At 49.4% G+C, this 17118-nt stretch overlaps 1 protein-coding gene across 1 annotated transcript in view; it reads right to left on the reverse strand.

The window, feature by feature from the left end:
- Positions 1 to 17118, reverse strand: part of MAP3K11 (mitogen-activated protein kinase kinase kinase 11) — a 209246-nt gene that overhangs the window by 34390 nt on the left and 157738 nt on the right. The window contains exon 5 of the mRNA XM_078660733.1: positions 15305 to 15545. Coding sequence (XP_078516859.1) covers positions 15305 to 15545 — 241 coding nt within the window. The remainder of the gene's footprint in view (positions 1 to 15304; positions 15546 to 17118) is intronic.

Genomic DNA, 17118 nt, shown 5'->3' on the forward strand with positions numbered 1-17118 from the left:
GTCTCCTGTCTGAAATTACCTGTTCCGTAATATATGTTAATGGGGAAAATACAATCCCCTATTTTTTTAATTTTGTTTTAATCTACTTTCTAACTATAAAATGTAGACATGTATGCTCCCTGTGTATATTTTTGTTAGGCATTGTCTGGTAAATTGCTTAAGGTATTTATAAAAAAATGTAAATCTTTACGAAGCATTTTTGACAACACAGATGACATTCACTTTCCTGTGAGTTACCCCATATCAAAAGCATCCGAATATATAGCTGTTTTTTTTTCTTTTTCTGCTTGTTTTTTTGAGATACATAATCCTTGTGATAGGTTTGCGGAACAAGAAAGCAAGAAGTAAGGGAAAAAGGGATATTGTGCAGAAAATGAAATGGTGGAGAGCCTCAACTGAAAAGTTAAGAAGGTGAAGCAGACTAGTTCTATCCTTGTCGAGATGGGAAACACCTGCACCCCCCCCCCCTAAGAAAGCAAGATCACAGAGTCCACTGACACTTGCGATCCCCTCAGGCCTTTGGGCCTTTGATTGCCCACCGTGCCTTTAGGTACCTTGTGAAGGCCACGGTGCGTCAGCGGGGACATTCATTAATGTGGCTTATTTAATGATGCTTTCTTCAATGCTTAGCTGCCTCGGCACTGTACAGAGACAGGCCTGAGGCCTGGCTGGTGGCGGGGGGAGGGGAAGGACGCAGCGCCAGCCTGGACACGACACAATGGCTTCGAGTGTGCAAGCTGCACACCCACATGCCTGAGTCAGCAGAATGAGGGGGAGCGACAGGCTGTCTGGATCCAGGGAGGGACTGCTGGAGGAAACCCTGGCTGCAGCAGGAAGTCTGCCTCTGATGGGGGCAAGGAAGAGGAGCGGGGCTTACAGCTCTGCGTGTCCGACCACCCCAGTTCACCACTCCAATTCACGTGCATTACAAATGCCCACAAAACACACACACACGTGGAGGAGGGGGTTCAACACACACAAGGCTCAAAAAGAGATATCTAGAAACCGGCATTCCCAGCACAGACACGTGGGAGTAGACGCATAGAAATGCAAACTTGTAGTGGTAAAAATAGAAAGGAACTCAAAAATAACGGGCCACACAAAGAAAACCGCTGGTTAATCAGCAGCCAGGCTCACAGACAGACAAACACACACAAACAAAGTAAAACACTTGGAGAATGGCACTCACTGACATTGAAAAAAAACATGCAAATATAAACACCCAATACCTTTATCGATACACAATACACACAAATGAATGAGAAATGTGGAAGTAGGCCCAAACACAAAACAAACAAGCATTGGCAACGCCAATAGGCCAGCTTTTAAAGAAATGGTGTATGGTAATCATGTGAAGCATTAGAAGTAAATAGCATGGGGATGAATATGCATTTATGTGAAAGCAAAAAACTGTAGAATAATATTGGGGTAGGTTAAAATTCAGGTGATAGTTGCACCGTCAAGCCAGACCTAAAAATCCATGTAGGTAAATGACTGGCCTCCTCCCATCTGGGCTGCTACCAGAGAAACACAAACACCATGAATTCCTTAGTTATCAAAGGCACGTTTACAGCATTACACTGTCATGTGTGTGCCCCTGAATGTTAAAGCTCAGCCTGCTGGACACACACACAAAATGATCACAGCTGCGTAGAGGGCACGCACTTTTTTTTTTAACCACATGCGTGCTGAGGTCATTTTTGCGCTGTGCGGCTTTTTTCGATTTACCGCGTTACAGGACGAGCTGAGCTCGTCATGAGCATGCGAGCGGCGCAAGTCATGACGAGCTCAGCTCGTCATGAGCATGTAAGGGGTTAATGGGAGCACACAACATCGGCCCAATCAAAACATGAACTCCTGTCTCCCAAAATATGGGCGGAGACAAAGCTCCTTTCTAGTGATGTTCACATAAATGTCTGGCTACAGCTGCGCTGTCAAGTCAGACCAATAAAAAGACAAATGTGAGGCCTGACAAAACCTACACAATGATCACACTCAAGTTACACTCGACTCAAACAAAACGCCAGACAGTAATAAACACACATAAATACACACACACCATTTAGATACGAAAACATATGGTAGGCAAATAGGTCTACAAATCTCAGACACACCGACGAGGAGACCTGCCACAGCTGCACCATAGAGCAGACACTCTTACATACTGACGCAGAGACAGAGGCACAGGATATTATGTAACACACTAGCAGATGCACAGGAGAAACTTAAGTGGCTGACAAGCACAAAACTGGCGCACACAAAATATGGTACAAAAGGGGGTGGTGATGGACGGAGCATCTGAACCAATCAAACACTCACACCCAGTCAACAGATCTGGGTTTAATCAATCACCATTCTTTAGCCCACTCCGCCACCCCAGTTCAGACATGGCCATATGCAAATCAGTCTGACCCTGTGCCTCATGGAAACAGTCCAGCCCGAACTGCCAAGCCTGGCTGAAGACGGCTGTAATGCCAGAAACCGGTCCTAGGAAGCTTGTTTCCGGTCCAGGGAAGGCATGGCTTGGCAGTTCGGACTGGGCTGTTCCCATGAGGCATAGGGTCAGACTGATTTGCATATGGTCATGTCTGAACTGGGGTGGCGGAGTGGGCTAAAGAACGGTGATGGATTAAACCCAGATCTGTTCACTGGGTGTGAGTGTTTGGTTCAGATGCTCCGTCCATCACCACCCCCTTTTGTACCGCACACACAAATATTACAGCTATAATGACAGAACATTATACTTTAAGTCAGTGGGGACAAACTCGCAGCGACTCAGAAAAAAGAAGTGTAAACAGATGAACATGCACATAGGCGAGCTGTCCACTCTGTCACATACACCGAATCAAACTGTGAAAAACATAGAACAGACGCAATAAAAAACAAACAGGCAAACACATTTAATCATGGCAGGAGGCTCGAACAATAACAAAAGTCTGTACACCGGCAAATGCACAGGCCCTTACACAGACAGCCAAACTCACATACAGACTGATAGAGTCAATTATGCCAAGAAGACCCCAGTAGCCGCAAGCTAGTAAGATGGTCTGCAGCCTTCTTGGTGAAGGCCGCAATTGGCATTTACCACCTACCACACTGCTGCAAGCGCGCTGGACTAGCGCTGTGTAAATTTTAACCGTTCCTTCGTTTTCTTTTTGGCTTACTTTTGTGTTTAACTTACCCCTGTTTTAAACTTGCTGCCTCCAGCTTACGCCCCGCTCCCCTTACTGCATGTAAAAAGGGCACCTCTGTGCCTCCAAAGCACCACTACTTTGGTGGGTCCGGGTCTTGGGTTCCCATTTCGGGCGCCATCTTTGTTTGGGGCTTGGTATTCGGCGGCGGCCGCCATCTTTGAGCGGACTCGCGCGCCAAGGGCTCACTGGAGAGCCTATTTAAGGCGGTCCTTTGTGTGGCGGGGGTCTCTACCACCTACCACACTGCTGCAAGCGTGCTGGACTAGCGCTGTGTAAATTTTAACCGTTCCTTCGTTTTCTTTTTGGCTTACTTTTGTGTTTAACTTACCCCTGTTTTAAACTTGCTGCCTCCAGCTTACGCCCCGCTCCCCTTACTGCATGTAAAAAGGGCACCTCTGTGCCTCCAAAGCACCACTACTTTGGTGGGTCCGGGTCTTGGGTTCCCATTTCAGGCGCCATCTTTGTTTGGGGCTTGGTATTCGGCGGCGGCCGCCATCTTTGAGCGGACTCGCGCGCCAAGGGCTCACTGGAGAGCCTATTTAAAGTCGCTCCCCTACGCGCAGCGGTACGTGCAGGTGGACGCCCTCGCTTAGCCTGAGTCGTGCCGGAGTCCTGCCCGTCTGCGCCCGTCAGCGTTCCGGAGGCGCCGGGGCGGCGGTGGACTGCGGCCCGGCCGGTCGAGGAGGGAGGATGATCACCTACACCTCGGCGACGTTGCGTGCCATGCAGACCGACTCCTGCTCTTGTCGCTCGGTCTTTCCTGGGCGCTTTAATGGCAAGCGGCGCTGACCGGTCTGTGGCTGGTCGCCCACTTGGACACCGGTCAATGTGCATAGACCTTCAGAGGCTCGGGTTAAGCACCTCTGCTTGTTGCTGAATACGAGGTCGCTGGGCTGTCACGCTCTGCATTTATTTGATCTTCTTGTGAGGGAAAACCCTTTGTGTCTTCTCCTTACCGAAACTTGGCTGGGAGAAGCGTCGAATCCGGATATTTTCTCTGCTATTCCTCCGGCTTATAACATCTTCCGGCAGGACAGAGAGAAGGGTAGGGGCGGCGGAGTGGCGGTGGTGGTGAGGAAGAATGTCTCCTGTTCGGTTCTCCCTCCGAATCCCATTGGGAGTTCGGAATCCATTGCCGTCACGCTCAGACTGTCCCCGGCCCAAGCACTTAAGGTGCTGCTGGTCTATAGGGCGCCAGGCCCCATGGGCTCCTTCCTGGAGGATCTGCAGATAGCCATTTCCGAGTTGGCGTTGACCACTCAGCATTGCGTAGTGGCTGGCGACTTCAACTTCCATCTCGATGTGACAGGCGACCCGGATACTATTAAATTGTTGGACATAACATCTCCACTGGGTCTCGCCCCATATGTGTCTGGTCCTACGCATGAGAGAGGGCATACCCTCAATCAAGTGTTTTCATCAGCTCCGATTGCTGATGTAGAAACTTTGCCTGTGCTCTGGACGGACCACAGGCTGATCAAGTTTTCTGTGTCGGAGAATGGGCGGCCGGACAACATTGCTCCCGTGTTATCCAGACCAGCCTCGAGAGCGCTGCATAGAGTGACATCTGATATGCTAGAGCGGATTCCCTGCTCTAACGCCGCGTTCACCACTCTCTACCTCGGACCCAGCCTGCTGTGAGCCGCCACGCCTCGCCGGACCCGCTCCGCGGGTCCCGCTTTGCGGTTTTCAGCGGCTGCTAACTCTAAGGGGCATCACCTGTACACCAGTAGACCGGCAGGGCTGCGAGGGTAGAGCGGAGGACTCCACGGACCAGGAGTGCCCGCGCGCCCGATTCCAGCTGGGCTCCTCTCCCTGCCGGCCCCGCCCCCTCGGTGTATTTTGCAAACTTACAAAGAGGAGGTAACAGCCCCGCTGCGCGGGAGGGCGCCGGGAGAAGCCCGGGACAAGGGCGGGACCGTCTGTGGCCGTCCGGGGCCGATAGAGGCCGGGCTGGGCCCATTCCCATAATCCCAGTCTCCAATACGAATAAAGTAATGCCCTCGCCATCACCACGTGAAACTCCATCAAGGGAGGGGGCCTCTAGTACAGGGACTTTGGACAATTATTTCAAATCTGCCAAGGGAGAGGCGGGTAAAGAAAGCTCACTAGAGAAACGTAGGGCGGAGCGTAGGCGCTCCATAGAATCCATGAAAAACAGATCCCTGACTGAGATTATCCCCTACCCTATCTCCCAAGAGGAAGGTACGCCCCCTAACAGCCCAAATCCCCTGACCCTTGAGAACTTTCCCCTTTTACTTAGGGAAATTCCCTGCACCTCAGGGAGGGTGCCTGGAAAGCATGCAGACCCAATTCCCCCAATATTATCCGTTACCTCGGTTAACCTGGTAACCCAAACTGCTCCTATGCAAATAGCTAAGAAGAGTAAGCCAAAACCAAATGTTGTGGTGGAGGTGCATAGGCCTCCGCCTAGTAAACGTACTAGGAAATCAATAGGGGGATGGGGGAAACCTAAACTATCTCATCTTGATTTTGGCAAGAAACACACTAACTCACTCCTACCGGGGAAGGTTGATGAGATCGTGCCTACTATTCCACCTCCTAAGGCTCAAAGCCCCACTATAGCTGTTACTAATAAGGATCTAGAGGCTAATACATCGAACAAAACCCCCCCACTTACATCTATAGGGAGCATCGAATTTGTATTCCGCTCCCTCCTGCAGCCCATTAGCGATAGTTTGAAAAAAGTTGAGATTAGGCTCACTTTATTAGAAACATCTCTTACTACCCTGAACACCTTAGTCAGTAAGCAAACTAAGCTAGTGGGAACTCATCCTTCCGTAGGGGACCCTCCAAAAGTAGGAGTTCCAACATTTGTCAACAAAGCCCCCCCCCCAGAGTGCGCCATCTGCCCCCGCTTTTCAGCCACTTATGGCTATTCCATTCCAGGCACAGTATAACAACCAAACTAATGGACCCCCACAACCAATAGACCATGCCCCTCAAAGATCTCAGGCAGAGACCAACGAAAGATGCCAGGAAAACGGTAAAGCCACTCCACACTCTCCGGTCCGGCCAGCCCCAAGACCACGGAGGCCAGATCTCCCGCCAGAAGCCAATAGCCTAACGGTGGTCTTAGCAGGTGCCCCCCATCTAAGATCAGGGGAAAATGAAGATTACCTATCCCTTAAGAAAAAGGTCATCAAATGGCTTAATTGGAACCGACCCCTACCATCTCATTTTAACAATGAGATTATTATGGTTAGAAGGGTCCCGTGGTTAGGGAAGACCAGAAAAACCATAATAGGGGACTGTATTCTGGTAACTTTTAAAGATCCGGGCACTGTTCTGCACATTTGTGAAGGAGTAAATAGATCACTGGATTCCACCATTCAGACCCTCCCAGTATCCTTCTTCTTCCCCCCCATTCGCATGCACAAGGCCCCATTGCATGATGAATGGACAAGGGTGGAACGTAGACGCAGACACAAGGACCATGCACAACGCCCGCTTTTCCAACTGCCGGACACACCCTATTTTCATTTTAATCGTTTCAATTGTTTGAACGGCCTGGACGGGGTCGACTGACTCGCTGTACACAAGCCAGTTACCCGGGATAACGGCTCTTGCGGACTTTCTGAACCTCCCACCGTGGCTACTGGCATAACCTCTGGCCTACCGGACGATCTAGTGGCTCCTGATAATGGCATCAGTGGACCTTTCCATCTATCCGCTGATAATGTAGATACAGCTGAGGGAAGAGACAGGGACCTTTTGCCTGTGGACAACGGTTCGCTTAGACTCTCTGAGCCATTTGCCCCTACTGCTGCCCTTGCCTTAGGCCTTCCGACGGAAGTGGTGCCCGGAACTCTCTCCCCCAACCCCTATGGCATGGCAACCGATACCCCTGAACATTTGAAGCTAATTTGCTGGAACATTGCGGGTTTGGCCAACAAACTGGGCGAGCCGGATTGGGTAAATTACATCGAGACTGGTGACGTTTGTATGTTCCAGGAAACCTGGGCCAGAGAGGACTACGGGCACCAAGGCTATACATCATTCTCCATTCCAGCAAGGTGGGAAGGCAAAGGCCGTCCGTCAGGGGGGCTCACGACGTGGGTCGCATCTCATTTGGGCTGTGTGGCCACACGGTGGCCGTTTAATTCCGAAGATATCCTTGTGGTCTCACTACTATGGCCAAACAAAGCTAAACTTGTGCTGGTTAACATCTATTCCAGGCCGATGGGAATGGCAAAGGAATCACCAACCATTGATGAACTTTCGAACTTTATATCTGAACTGCCGAATGATTCATACTATGTGGTGGGTGGGGATTTTAATTCTCACTTTGAGCCACTCCCCGGCCTTTTGGAAGGGTTTTCATTGGAAGAAGATGCTAGGTGGGCAGTACCCGCGGTGGAAGCACCTCCCTCGAAAGCCTGGACCCCACTAGCACTACAAATTACTGCCCTCACCCTAAGGTTCGGAATCAGAGCCTGTAATGGGCGAATGAAATCCGACATACCTAGTAAAACTACCTACAATAGACGGGGGAGAGAGTCCCGTTTGGACTACGTGTTGGCCCAACTAGTGAGGTGGACGACAATTTGGGATTTTAGGGTGATGGAAAGGATCGATAGTGACCACAACGCCCTTGAGCTCGACCTTGTTCATCCAGGCCCCCAAGCTCCAGTACCTACAGTGGAAGGGAATAAACCCGCGCTTCTCCTGGATAATAGCAGGAGAAGAATCAGGTGGGAGCACCTGGTTACAAGCAAGGATAAACTCCCTTTGCTTTATGCTGAGATTATACCTATTTTGGAAACCATGGGGAGCTATGACATCGAGGCAAACAATATAGACTCCCAGACCAAATTGTATAAGGCCCACGAGGACCTTATAAAAGCTGCGGCACTCCATTTCACTAGTAGTTCACGAAAGCCAAGGGAGAGGTGCCAAGGCAAAACATTGTGGTACAATCTAGCATGCAGACGGGCTAAAACAGAACTTCTTGGAGTAATTAAGGAGGGTATAGGAGGGGAACGCCTGAAACAAAGCAGGCAAGCCTATAAAAAGCTTCTTGCCCAGGCTAAAGCAGAATGGGAGGAAAACCAGTGGGAAGAACTCACAAAGGCTTTAGCGCTTCAAAATCAACGCCTGTTCTGGAGGACAGTGAACGGGGGGTCAGGGAGCCTACAATCGGCACTAGAGCCTAATATAGCACCTGGGGTGTGGCAGGCTCATTTCCAGTCCTTATACAGCTCTGAGCCGGGAGAACTTCCTGCTGCTATTGAGGTGGACGGGCCGGGCTGCCAAGGGGAGCCAATAACACTGGGTGAGGTCACTGCTGCCATCTCAGGCCTGGCTTCTGGGAAGGCGCCGGGACTGGACAGCTTACCGGGGGACTTGTTTAAACAGGAGCCCACTGTCTGGGCGCCTTACCTCGTCGCCCTTTTCAACAGTGTTCTCGGTGGGATGGAAATCCCTAGTACTTGGCTGGGGGCAGAGGTGGTCCCCATCTTTAAAAAGGGCTCGCCTCTCCTCCCAGCCAACTACAGACCGATTAGTCTGATAGACGTACCACAGAAGCTGTTCGGTAGGGTTTTGCTGAACAGGCTTCAGGATTGGATGGAGGAGGTGGGAGCCCTTAGTCCCTACCAGGCGGGATTTAGGAAGGGGGTATCCACAGTGGACCAGGTTTTTAGATTGAATCTAATCTATTGGAAGACAGCAAAGTTCGACTGCGGCAGTTTGTACACAATTTTTGTGGACTTACGGGCCGCCTTCGACCTGGTGCCCAGGGGGAAACTTTGGAGCGTCCTGGCAGAGATGGGTGTCCCCCCAGACATCCTGTCAATCTTACAGAGGCTGCACCACAGGAACTACGCCCGCGTGAGGTGTGGGAGGTCGGGGGAACTGACTGATAGATCCCCCGTTGGCCGAGGGGTAAGACAGGGCTGTGTGTTGGCGCCGACCCTGTTTTGCCTTTTTGTCAACGGGGTAATCACCCATCTCAATGCCACCGAATATACTGACGCCCCCAAACTAAATGGCAGCAGGGTGCCCGCAATTATGTTTGCTGACGACACCCTGCTGCTATCTAAAACCCCTATGGGTATACAAAGGATACTCGACTCCTTCGTGGCCTTCTGCCTTGATAGAGGGCTAGAAATTAATGCCACAAAAACCAAATTCATGGTTTTGAACCCGAGCCAGAAACTGCGCCCGAATCCACAACTGGGAGCCGTGCGGCTCGAGAGAGTAGCCACCTTTGAATATCTTGGTGTGAACCTCAACGAAACCATGACCTGGGGATCTCACCAGAGTAGGGCAAACCTTAAACTTATACAAACCACTGGGGGCATCGCCCGGATGATGACGGGCTCGTCATACCGTCCATTGGGGGCTTTAATCCAGATATATAAGGCCCAGGCTAGGGGAGCGACTATGTACGGGGCTGAATTGTGGGGTCACACGCCCTGCCGGAGCCTGTCACTAACAGAAAATAAGTTCATAAGACAGATAGCCGCACTCCCCCCGAGTACCCCGCTCCTCCCCTTGAGGCTTGATTTAGGGTTACGACCATTAGCTGACGAGATAAGCTTGAGACCCATAGCCTTCTGGCGTAGGCTCTGGAGTAGCAATGATCTCGCAGACTACAGGGCGGAACTGGTCGAATTACTGAATCACCCCAAGGTGCTTAGTATTCCCTGGGTCAAAAATATTCAAGCTACCTGTATGGAATTAGGGCTGCCTGATTTATGGACTGAGCCGGCGATGGTAGCATCAAACATCTCCAAGAGGTCCCTGGCGAATTTGTACCACGAACACAAATGGGCAAGGGCCAAAGCTACCCAGCCAGACGGGTCCCTATCATCTGTGTTCTTGCAAAGCAAGGATCTTTATAGGTTTGAGAAGGCATTGGATCCTATCTACCCCATACTTGCTAGAAAGCTGTTCCTCCAGTGGAGGTACGGCACATTGCCCTTTCGGTCCTTTACAAGCTCCTGGTCACCGGCTTCCTCCACAAAGCACTGTCCTGTATGTGCCGATAAGGAGGAAAACGACTTGCATGTGGTCTTCTTCTGCCCAGCCTACAAGGCAGCTAGAAAATACTGGCTCCTCCCTTTGATAAGGAATATGGGTGGCAGGGAATATGCACCAATGTACAGGATTTTAAAATCTGATGTTACCGGCCCAACTGTTTTTGCACTTTCCAAATTCTTTACTAATGTCTGGTACACGCGTAATCGCTTCTTAAAGATGTTGGGTAGTGCTTAGAAATTCTTCTCTTTTTTTAAGATGCTTAAGCCTGTACAGGAGCCTTTTAATATATGTATTCAATGTTTTATCTGTTATGATGGAGTTACATGTGTTTTTTTATCTGTACTGTGTATCTTTTATGACCGAATGGTCGAAATAAAGATTGGAAATGAAATGATATGCTAGAGCAGGCGCTCGTGGAACATCCTTGCCAGCTCTCGGGTGTTCTGGAAAGAGACACGGAGGCCTTTCAGTCGTGGTTGATCGAAAGGCTGGACGATCTTGCCCCACAGGTAGTCCCTCGGTCCACGGTAGTACGGCAATCTGCGCCGTGGTTCACAGAGGCGCTGAGGATGGCTCGCAGCCAGTGCAAGGTTGCTGAGCGGGCCTGGCGCCTTCAGTACAATGGGGAGGCCAAACTTGCCTATAGGGCGGCTATCAAGGCCTATCACCGGGACATCCTTGGGGCCAAGAAAGAATACCTTGCTAGGAGGATTGAGGCGGCGGCGAACTCCTGTAAGGAGATCTTCACTGTGGTGAAGGAGTTCACGACCCCCAGTTCCCATTCACCCCCGCCAGTATCATCGGAGGCGTGGGCATGTGATCTTGCCAGTTTTTTCACCAACAAGATCAAGGCGATTCAGGCCTCTTTCTCGGAGAGCGTTGAGGAGAGCGGTTGCGGCCCCGGGGCGGGATGTGAGCTACCGCCCACGCCTGTCGCAGTGTTGACAGACTTTCCTGCTGTCACGAGCGAGGCGTCGCGGGTGCTGCTTGCCAGCCTTAAATCAGGTTCACCACTTGACCCCTGCCCTGCCAAATTTTTGGCTGGGATGGCTGCGGTGGTGAATCCTCTGGTTAATCCCATCCTCAACGCCTCCTTGAGGGAGGGGAGGGTGCCTTGCACCTGGAAGAGGGCGATGGTCATCCCCCTCTTGAAAAAGCCGGGTCTTGATGCCGAGGTCTTGGCCAATTACAGGCCAATTTCACTTCTTCCGGCGTTGGCTAAGATCACCGAGAAACATGTCTTGTCGAGCTTTTTAGAAACTAACCATTTGCTCCATCCCTCCCAATCCGGATTCCGTCCTAACTTTAGCACGGAAACGGCGTTGTTGGAGGTCTCGGAGATCATCAGGGAGACTTTGGATGTTGGTGGCAAGGCCATGCTAGTCATGTTGGACCTGTCGGCGGCCTTTGACACCGTCCCTCATGCAGCGCTTCTCGCCAGGCTCCATGACATCGGCATTAGGGGGACGGTGTTCAAATGGTTTACATCTTTTCTGGAAGGCCGCCGCCAGACGATCTGGGTCTCGCAGAGCTCCGCCGAGATGCCGCCGTTGGGGGTTGGGGTTCCACAGGGCTCTGTGTTGAGCCCATCCTTGTTTAACATCTTTATGTCCCCTCTGGCGGCGGCGGTGGAGGCGTTCGGGGCCCAGATCGTGTCCTACGCCGATGATACGCAACTCCTCTTTACATGTGGCAAAGATCAGCCCTTTGATGGAGAGAGTATCCGGGGCTGTTTGGCCATGGTATTCGATTGGTTCCAGCATAACAACTTGAAGGCCAACTCCAGTAAATCGGAGGTTCTATTCTTTGGATGCGTCACTGACCCTGAGTGGCGGCAATGGTGGCCGGCTGAAATGAGCCCTCCGGCACAGTCATCTTTGGTTGCCAAAAATCTCGGAGTTAAACTTGACAATAAGTTGTCATTGAGAGCCCATGTACTTGGTCTGGTTGGAACTTGCTTCGGTATTTTGAAGATGCTCCGCAAGTTTCTTCCATTGCTTTCTGCGGAGCACAGGCGGATTACCGTGCAGGCACTTATTGGGTCCAGGTTGGATTATGCCAATGCCCTCTTTCTTGGCCTTCCTGATTACCTGGTCCAGCGTCTACAGGTGGTGCAAAATTCTGCTGCCCGCGCGATTTTTGGCGTGCATAGGCGATCGCGAGCTTCGGGGCTGCTACAGAAGCTCCATTGGCTGCCTATCCGTAAGCGGATTATGTTTAAATCCCTTACGTTGATGCACAAGGCATTGTTTGGCTCCGGGGCTGGATATTTACGGCGCAGGCTGATCTTTTACCGCCCTGCTCGCTCACTGCGTTCCGAATCCCTTTTTACTGCCGTGGTTCCTCGTGTGTGGAAGGCCCGCACTGGGGGCCGCTCCTTCGGCTTCAAGGCACCCCAGTTGTGGAATTCCCTACCACTGGCGTTACGCAGTATTCCTAATCTGCTTCAATTTAGGAAGAGCCTGAAGACGTGGCTTTTTAATGTCTAGCTGCTCTTTTGGTGGGTCTCTTTCTCTTTTTTTCTGTATTTTGTTTCGTGTTATGTTATTACACACTGAGCTGTTTGTGGAAAGCGCCGGGACACTCTGTCGGAGTAGCCGTGCGCTATACAAATTCATTTTAACATAACATAACATAACATTTCTTGACGCATGTGGCACCTAAAGAAGCAAGATAACTGAGTGCGCAACTAAGAGACAACATCATTCCTTTAGAAGAAAGTGCCTTAAAGTGGAAACAAAAAGAAAATTAAACTGCCATCTCGGGACAAATGGGAAAGAGGATCGGTACCATGTAGGCTACTCTGACACCAGGTATGTGAGACCAAGAAAGACATTCCTGCTAACATATCCAGTGCATGTGCTTTCGGAGCCATAAAGTATTTCTGCCCCCTGCGGGGAGTCTAGAGCCAGGAAGTCACAAAGGCCATGTCAGCTTCCTGCAAAAAACAGGGACAACAGGAAATCAATCTGCAAAGAGGTACCCGAGTCCCCAGAAGGGAAATGAAAACTTGAATAGGATGAAAGTAAATAAAGTGCTATGAACGACTCCTGGCTCCACATTTAGAAATGTGTTGTAGAAGTTGCAATACATACACAGGAGTCAAGAACCCAGTAAAACATACAGTGATGAACAGAAAAGGGAGACATAGTAAAGGACAGTATGCTTTGATAAAAGAAAGAACAAGAACTGGTAAAGCCAACAGTGCCCGAATTTAATGTGCTGCTAACAGATGCAATGGAAACACATTAAAGTCAGACAACAAACAAAAGGCAGACTATACAGAAAGCCCTCTAGTTGTAAAGAAGTCCCTTGTGTAGTTCAATGCAATGCTACCTAGTTGTAAAGGCTTAACTCAAGCAGTTGAGTGCAAGCACTGGAGAGAAGTCTGAAGGATGCACCAAACAGCCAAAGGCATGGAGTAGGAGATGTGCTTAGCCAAGATGTGATTCTCAAAGTCTCAAGCCAAAGTTTCAAGAGACTGGCTGAAGAAAGCCAATGGTTGAACCCGTAGAATTAAATAGCACTCTATGCATGTTTTAAGAACATGTTTGCTTCGCAGTTGTGCTAAGAATGATCCAAGAAGGACCAAGTTCTTCTGTACATCCTTGCATGCCCACCTTCCTTGAACAGCCACATCAGTTTGCCCAGCGGTCACAATAAAGGCTTAGAAAAAATTGAAAGTGATGGAGGAGATGCTCAGTTCACCATCGACTAAAGAAGAAATACAGAAGCTACTAAACACTTAACAGTCGGAAAGCCCCTACAGTCCAACCAAAAAGCGACCACAAATCGACAGGCGGTCACTCCATCTCAGCCCTCTTTAGTGTCATCAAAAAAAGAAAAAACAAAGACACACACTTCATAAAAAGTAACTACGGGGTGAAAGATTCCACACATCCCTATTACAACAATAAAGCCAACCTGTTTAACAGTGTATCTTGATCCTCATTACTCAGATGATGGTGATGTAGGTGGGATGCCTCACCCACTAAACTCACTGTCACCCCGTCCTAGGCTACGCTCTCATGTGGCTCCCACTCCACAGCATATATATGGCTGTCAAGGGTCTGGTTTGGATAGAAACTGTTTTGATTCTGGGGGTTCAGTCTGGATAAACTTTAGGGTTGGATCTGGACAGATCTTTGTTCAGAGCGCAGTGAACACCCATTCCCACTGCGTCCTGAAGTTATATTAACATGTTTTTGTAAAAGTCTTAAGGTTTGAGCCATATGGTACTCAGATCCTAAACTCCCTGAATCTTCTGATGGCTCTAGATCTTCTCTTCAAAATAAGCCGGTATGCTTCAGAATGTTATTTTGAAGGAGGCTCTACAAGATATGTTGAGCGACATGTTGGGCGAAATGCCTTATGAAAACTACAATCTCTCACCTGACCTAAAATATTGCTCTATTTTTCCAATACTTGCGGCTCTTCAACCAAATATCTTTGCTCTTAGTTTGTGCTTGCAGTGTCCTGACACCAGAGCCAGGGCAACAAACTTTTCTAAGCGTTTAAACATAAAAAAGATTAGTGTGTGTTTTTATTCCTAACGGACTTAAAATATATATACCGTATCCTTCTTTTTTTACAGAGGGTTCAGTGGTTAACACAATGGAATGGCAATATTGAGGCGCAGCAAACAAGACCTTGTTCCCTTTGTGCCTGGCTATATGAGTGGTCTATAACGTCTGCACCCAGTGAAGCCATCATCCCCACTCTTAAAGGGTCAAAGAGGGTGACTTTTGCTAAACTTCACATGTGCTCTGGATTAGGATCGCCTTATTTCACTCCAAACATGTTTCTCTACACCTCTGAAGAAAGCATGTTAGCTCCATAGGCAGTGAGGTCAAAAACTCCTGTAAAAAAACAGTTTTATTCAGATGTGAGGCATGGGGAATATACGTTGTTTGGCCATACAATTCCCTGCCCTTTTCAAAAACATCACTCCGACCATCTCCTTCCACCTCTGCTCCTCCTATTTGTGATTTTTTTGTATCAAAGTAGGTAGGGTAGGTGCTCGAGCTTAGATTTTCGCCCGTTTTTGACCCCTCTTTCCACTGTGGCGACCATTGCGCAGCAGCGCGCGCAGAGTGTCGTACCGAGAGGCATGCCGATCTTGTCGCTATCCCGCCCTTTCAGCTTGTTCCTCTTGAAGGTGCCCTTGCGCTTCTTGACGTTGGGCTTCTCCTTGTTCATCTGGCGGATGAGAAGCGTCAGTTCCCGCTCAAACACCTCCAGCTCCCACTGCGCCAGCTCGTGCTCCCTCTGGCGCAGGAACTCCTCGTGGGACTTCTGCTCCAGCGCGGCGCGCTTCAGTTCTTCCTCGCGGCTCAGCAGCTCCTGCAGGTGGAGGGAGAGAGGGCAATCACTACAGGTGGAGGGAGAGAGGGCAATCAGTTTAACAACATTGAGGAGAACCGGACGAAACTGCAGAGGAAGTGGCGGTAATAACTAAGGAAGGAGGGAGAGAACCAGCCTTAGCGGCAGCAATAGGTCCATTCAGTGAGTTTTGAATTTGTATTTTATTTGTTCAGCAATGGGCTGCCCCTCTAGAAAGCTTTCCTTATAAAAGTGGTTAAAATAAAAAAAGACCTATTGTCAGCAGGGTGGCCAAATTCGAGACGTAGAGTTGAGAGATGTACAGAACCAAAACATATTTGAGTATATGCATTAGAGTTTCCACATATAACAAGCATTGGCATAGCCAATAGGTCTCGCTTGTGGGACCTTATAAGTATTTTGTTTTGCAGCACAATATCCTTGTAACTAAATACTTATAAGGTCCCACAAGCGAGACCTATTGCCTATGCCAATGCTTGTTTTCTCTGGTTGTGCATTCGTTTCGTTGCCGTTTTCATTGTCGTGTGACAGAGTAATGTTCATTTTGAACGATTCAAGACTTGTCTCTTTCTTGCCTTTCATATTATTCATTCTTCTGGGATGGACCTACACTGGGCGCACTCTGTAAGTGTCCCACACTCTCTGCCCTGGTTGGTGTCTTCAATTTGAGTACGTTGAACGTGCCTAGAGTAAGGGAAGGAACCTCTCTCCTGAGCCAGCTCCACTGACTAGCCCTGGGCGTTACTCAAAAGTTAGCATATTTCCTTTTATGTGAAAATGTTGCGTTACCCAATTTTGCCCAAGTTTCGGCTGTGAGAGACTGGTTCTCGCAGACGAGATACATTTTGCTCATACCAGTATTCTGCCGTATCACGTGTCTCTCCCATTATGCAAGGTATACATTTTCACTCGAGGTACCAGCAGCCCACAATGTGTGTAATGTAACTGACATTTTTGTAAATTCAAATCATGTTTGAGAATGGTCTCCAGTGGGTCATTTCTTCAGTGGAGATGCAGCCTGCAAGGTTTCTCGAAGAGTTACACGCTCGCTGCTGACATCCGCTCTGACCTGCAAGTGACTGCTGTACATCTTTGCAAGGCCACCTCTGCTATAGATCCTTCTCAGCTCGGTACATTGTGTATCATTCAGTTGGATAACACCAACACTTGTTATGTACAGTGACTAGAAACAACAAAACTTTGATATGAAATGCTATATTAAAAAACAGTTTTTCTTGTCAGAATTAGTCTTGTTATGTATGAAGCACTTAGTGGTCTTGCCCGTGACTGAATAGCTAGCTCACGAGAGTTTTAGAGGCACATAGGATGGGGGGGGGAGGGGGCAGGCATGCTGCAGCTTACAGTTTAACTCTTACCATTGACGTACAGGACTACAATTCCCAGCATGCTTGGTGCTGTTGGTTGTAAAACCTTGACCGGTTGAAAGTCGCCCTCCTGACATGGGGCAGGTGTGACGTCCAGGTGGACTTTCGCTGCGTCGTGCGAGCTTGCTTAATTACCTTGAGTCAGCAGACGCTAAAGGTAATCTTGGGGTTACGCTGCCCCAGCCCTG

This window comes from Lissotriton helveticus, chromosome 9 (genome assembly GCF_964261635.1).
Source record: "Lissotriton helveticus chromosome 9, aLisHel1.1, whole genome shotgun sequence".
NCBI lineage: Eukaryota > Metazoa > Chordata > Amphibia > Caudata > Salamandridae > Lissotriton > Lissotriton helveticus.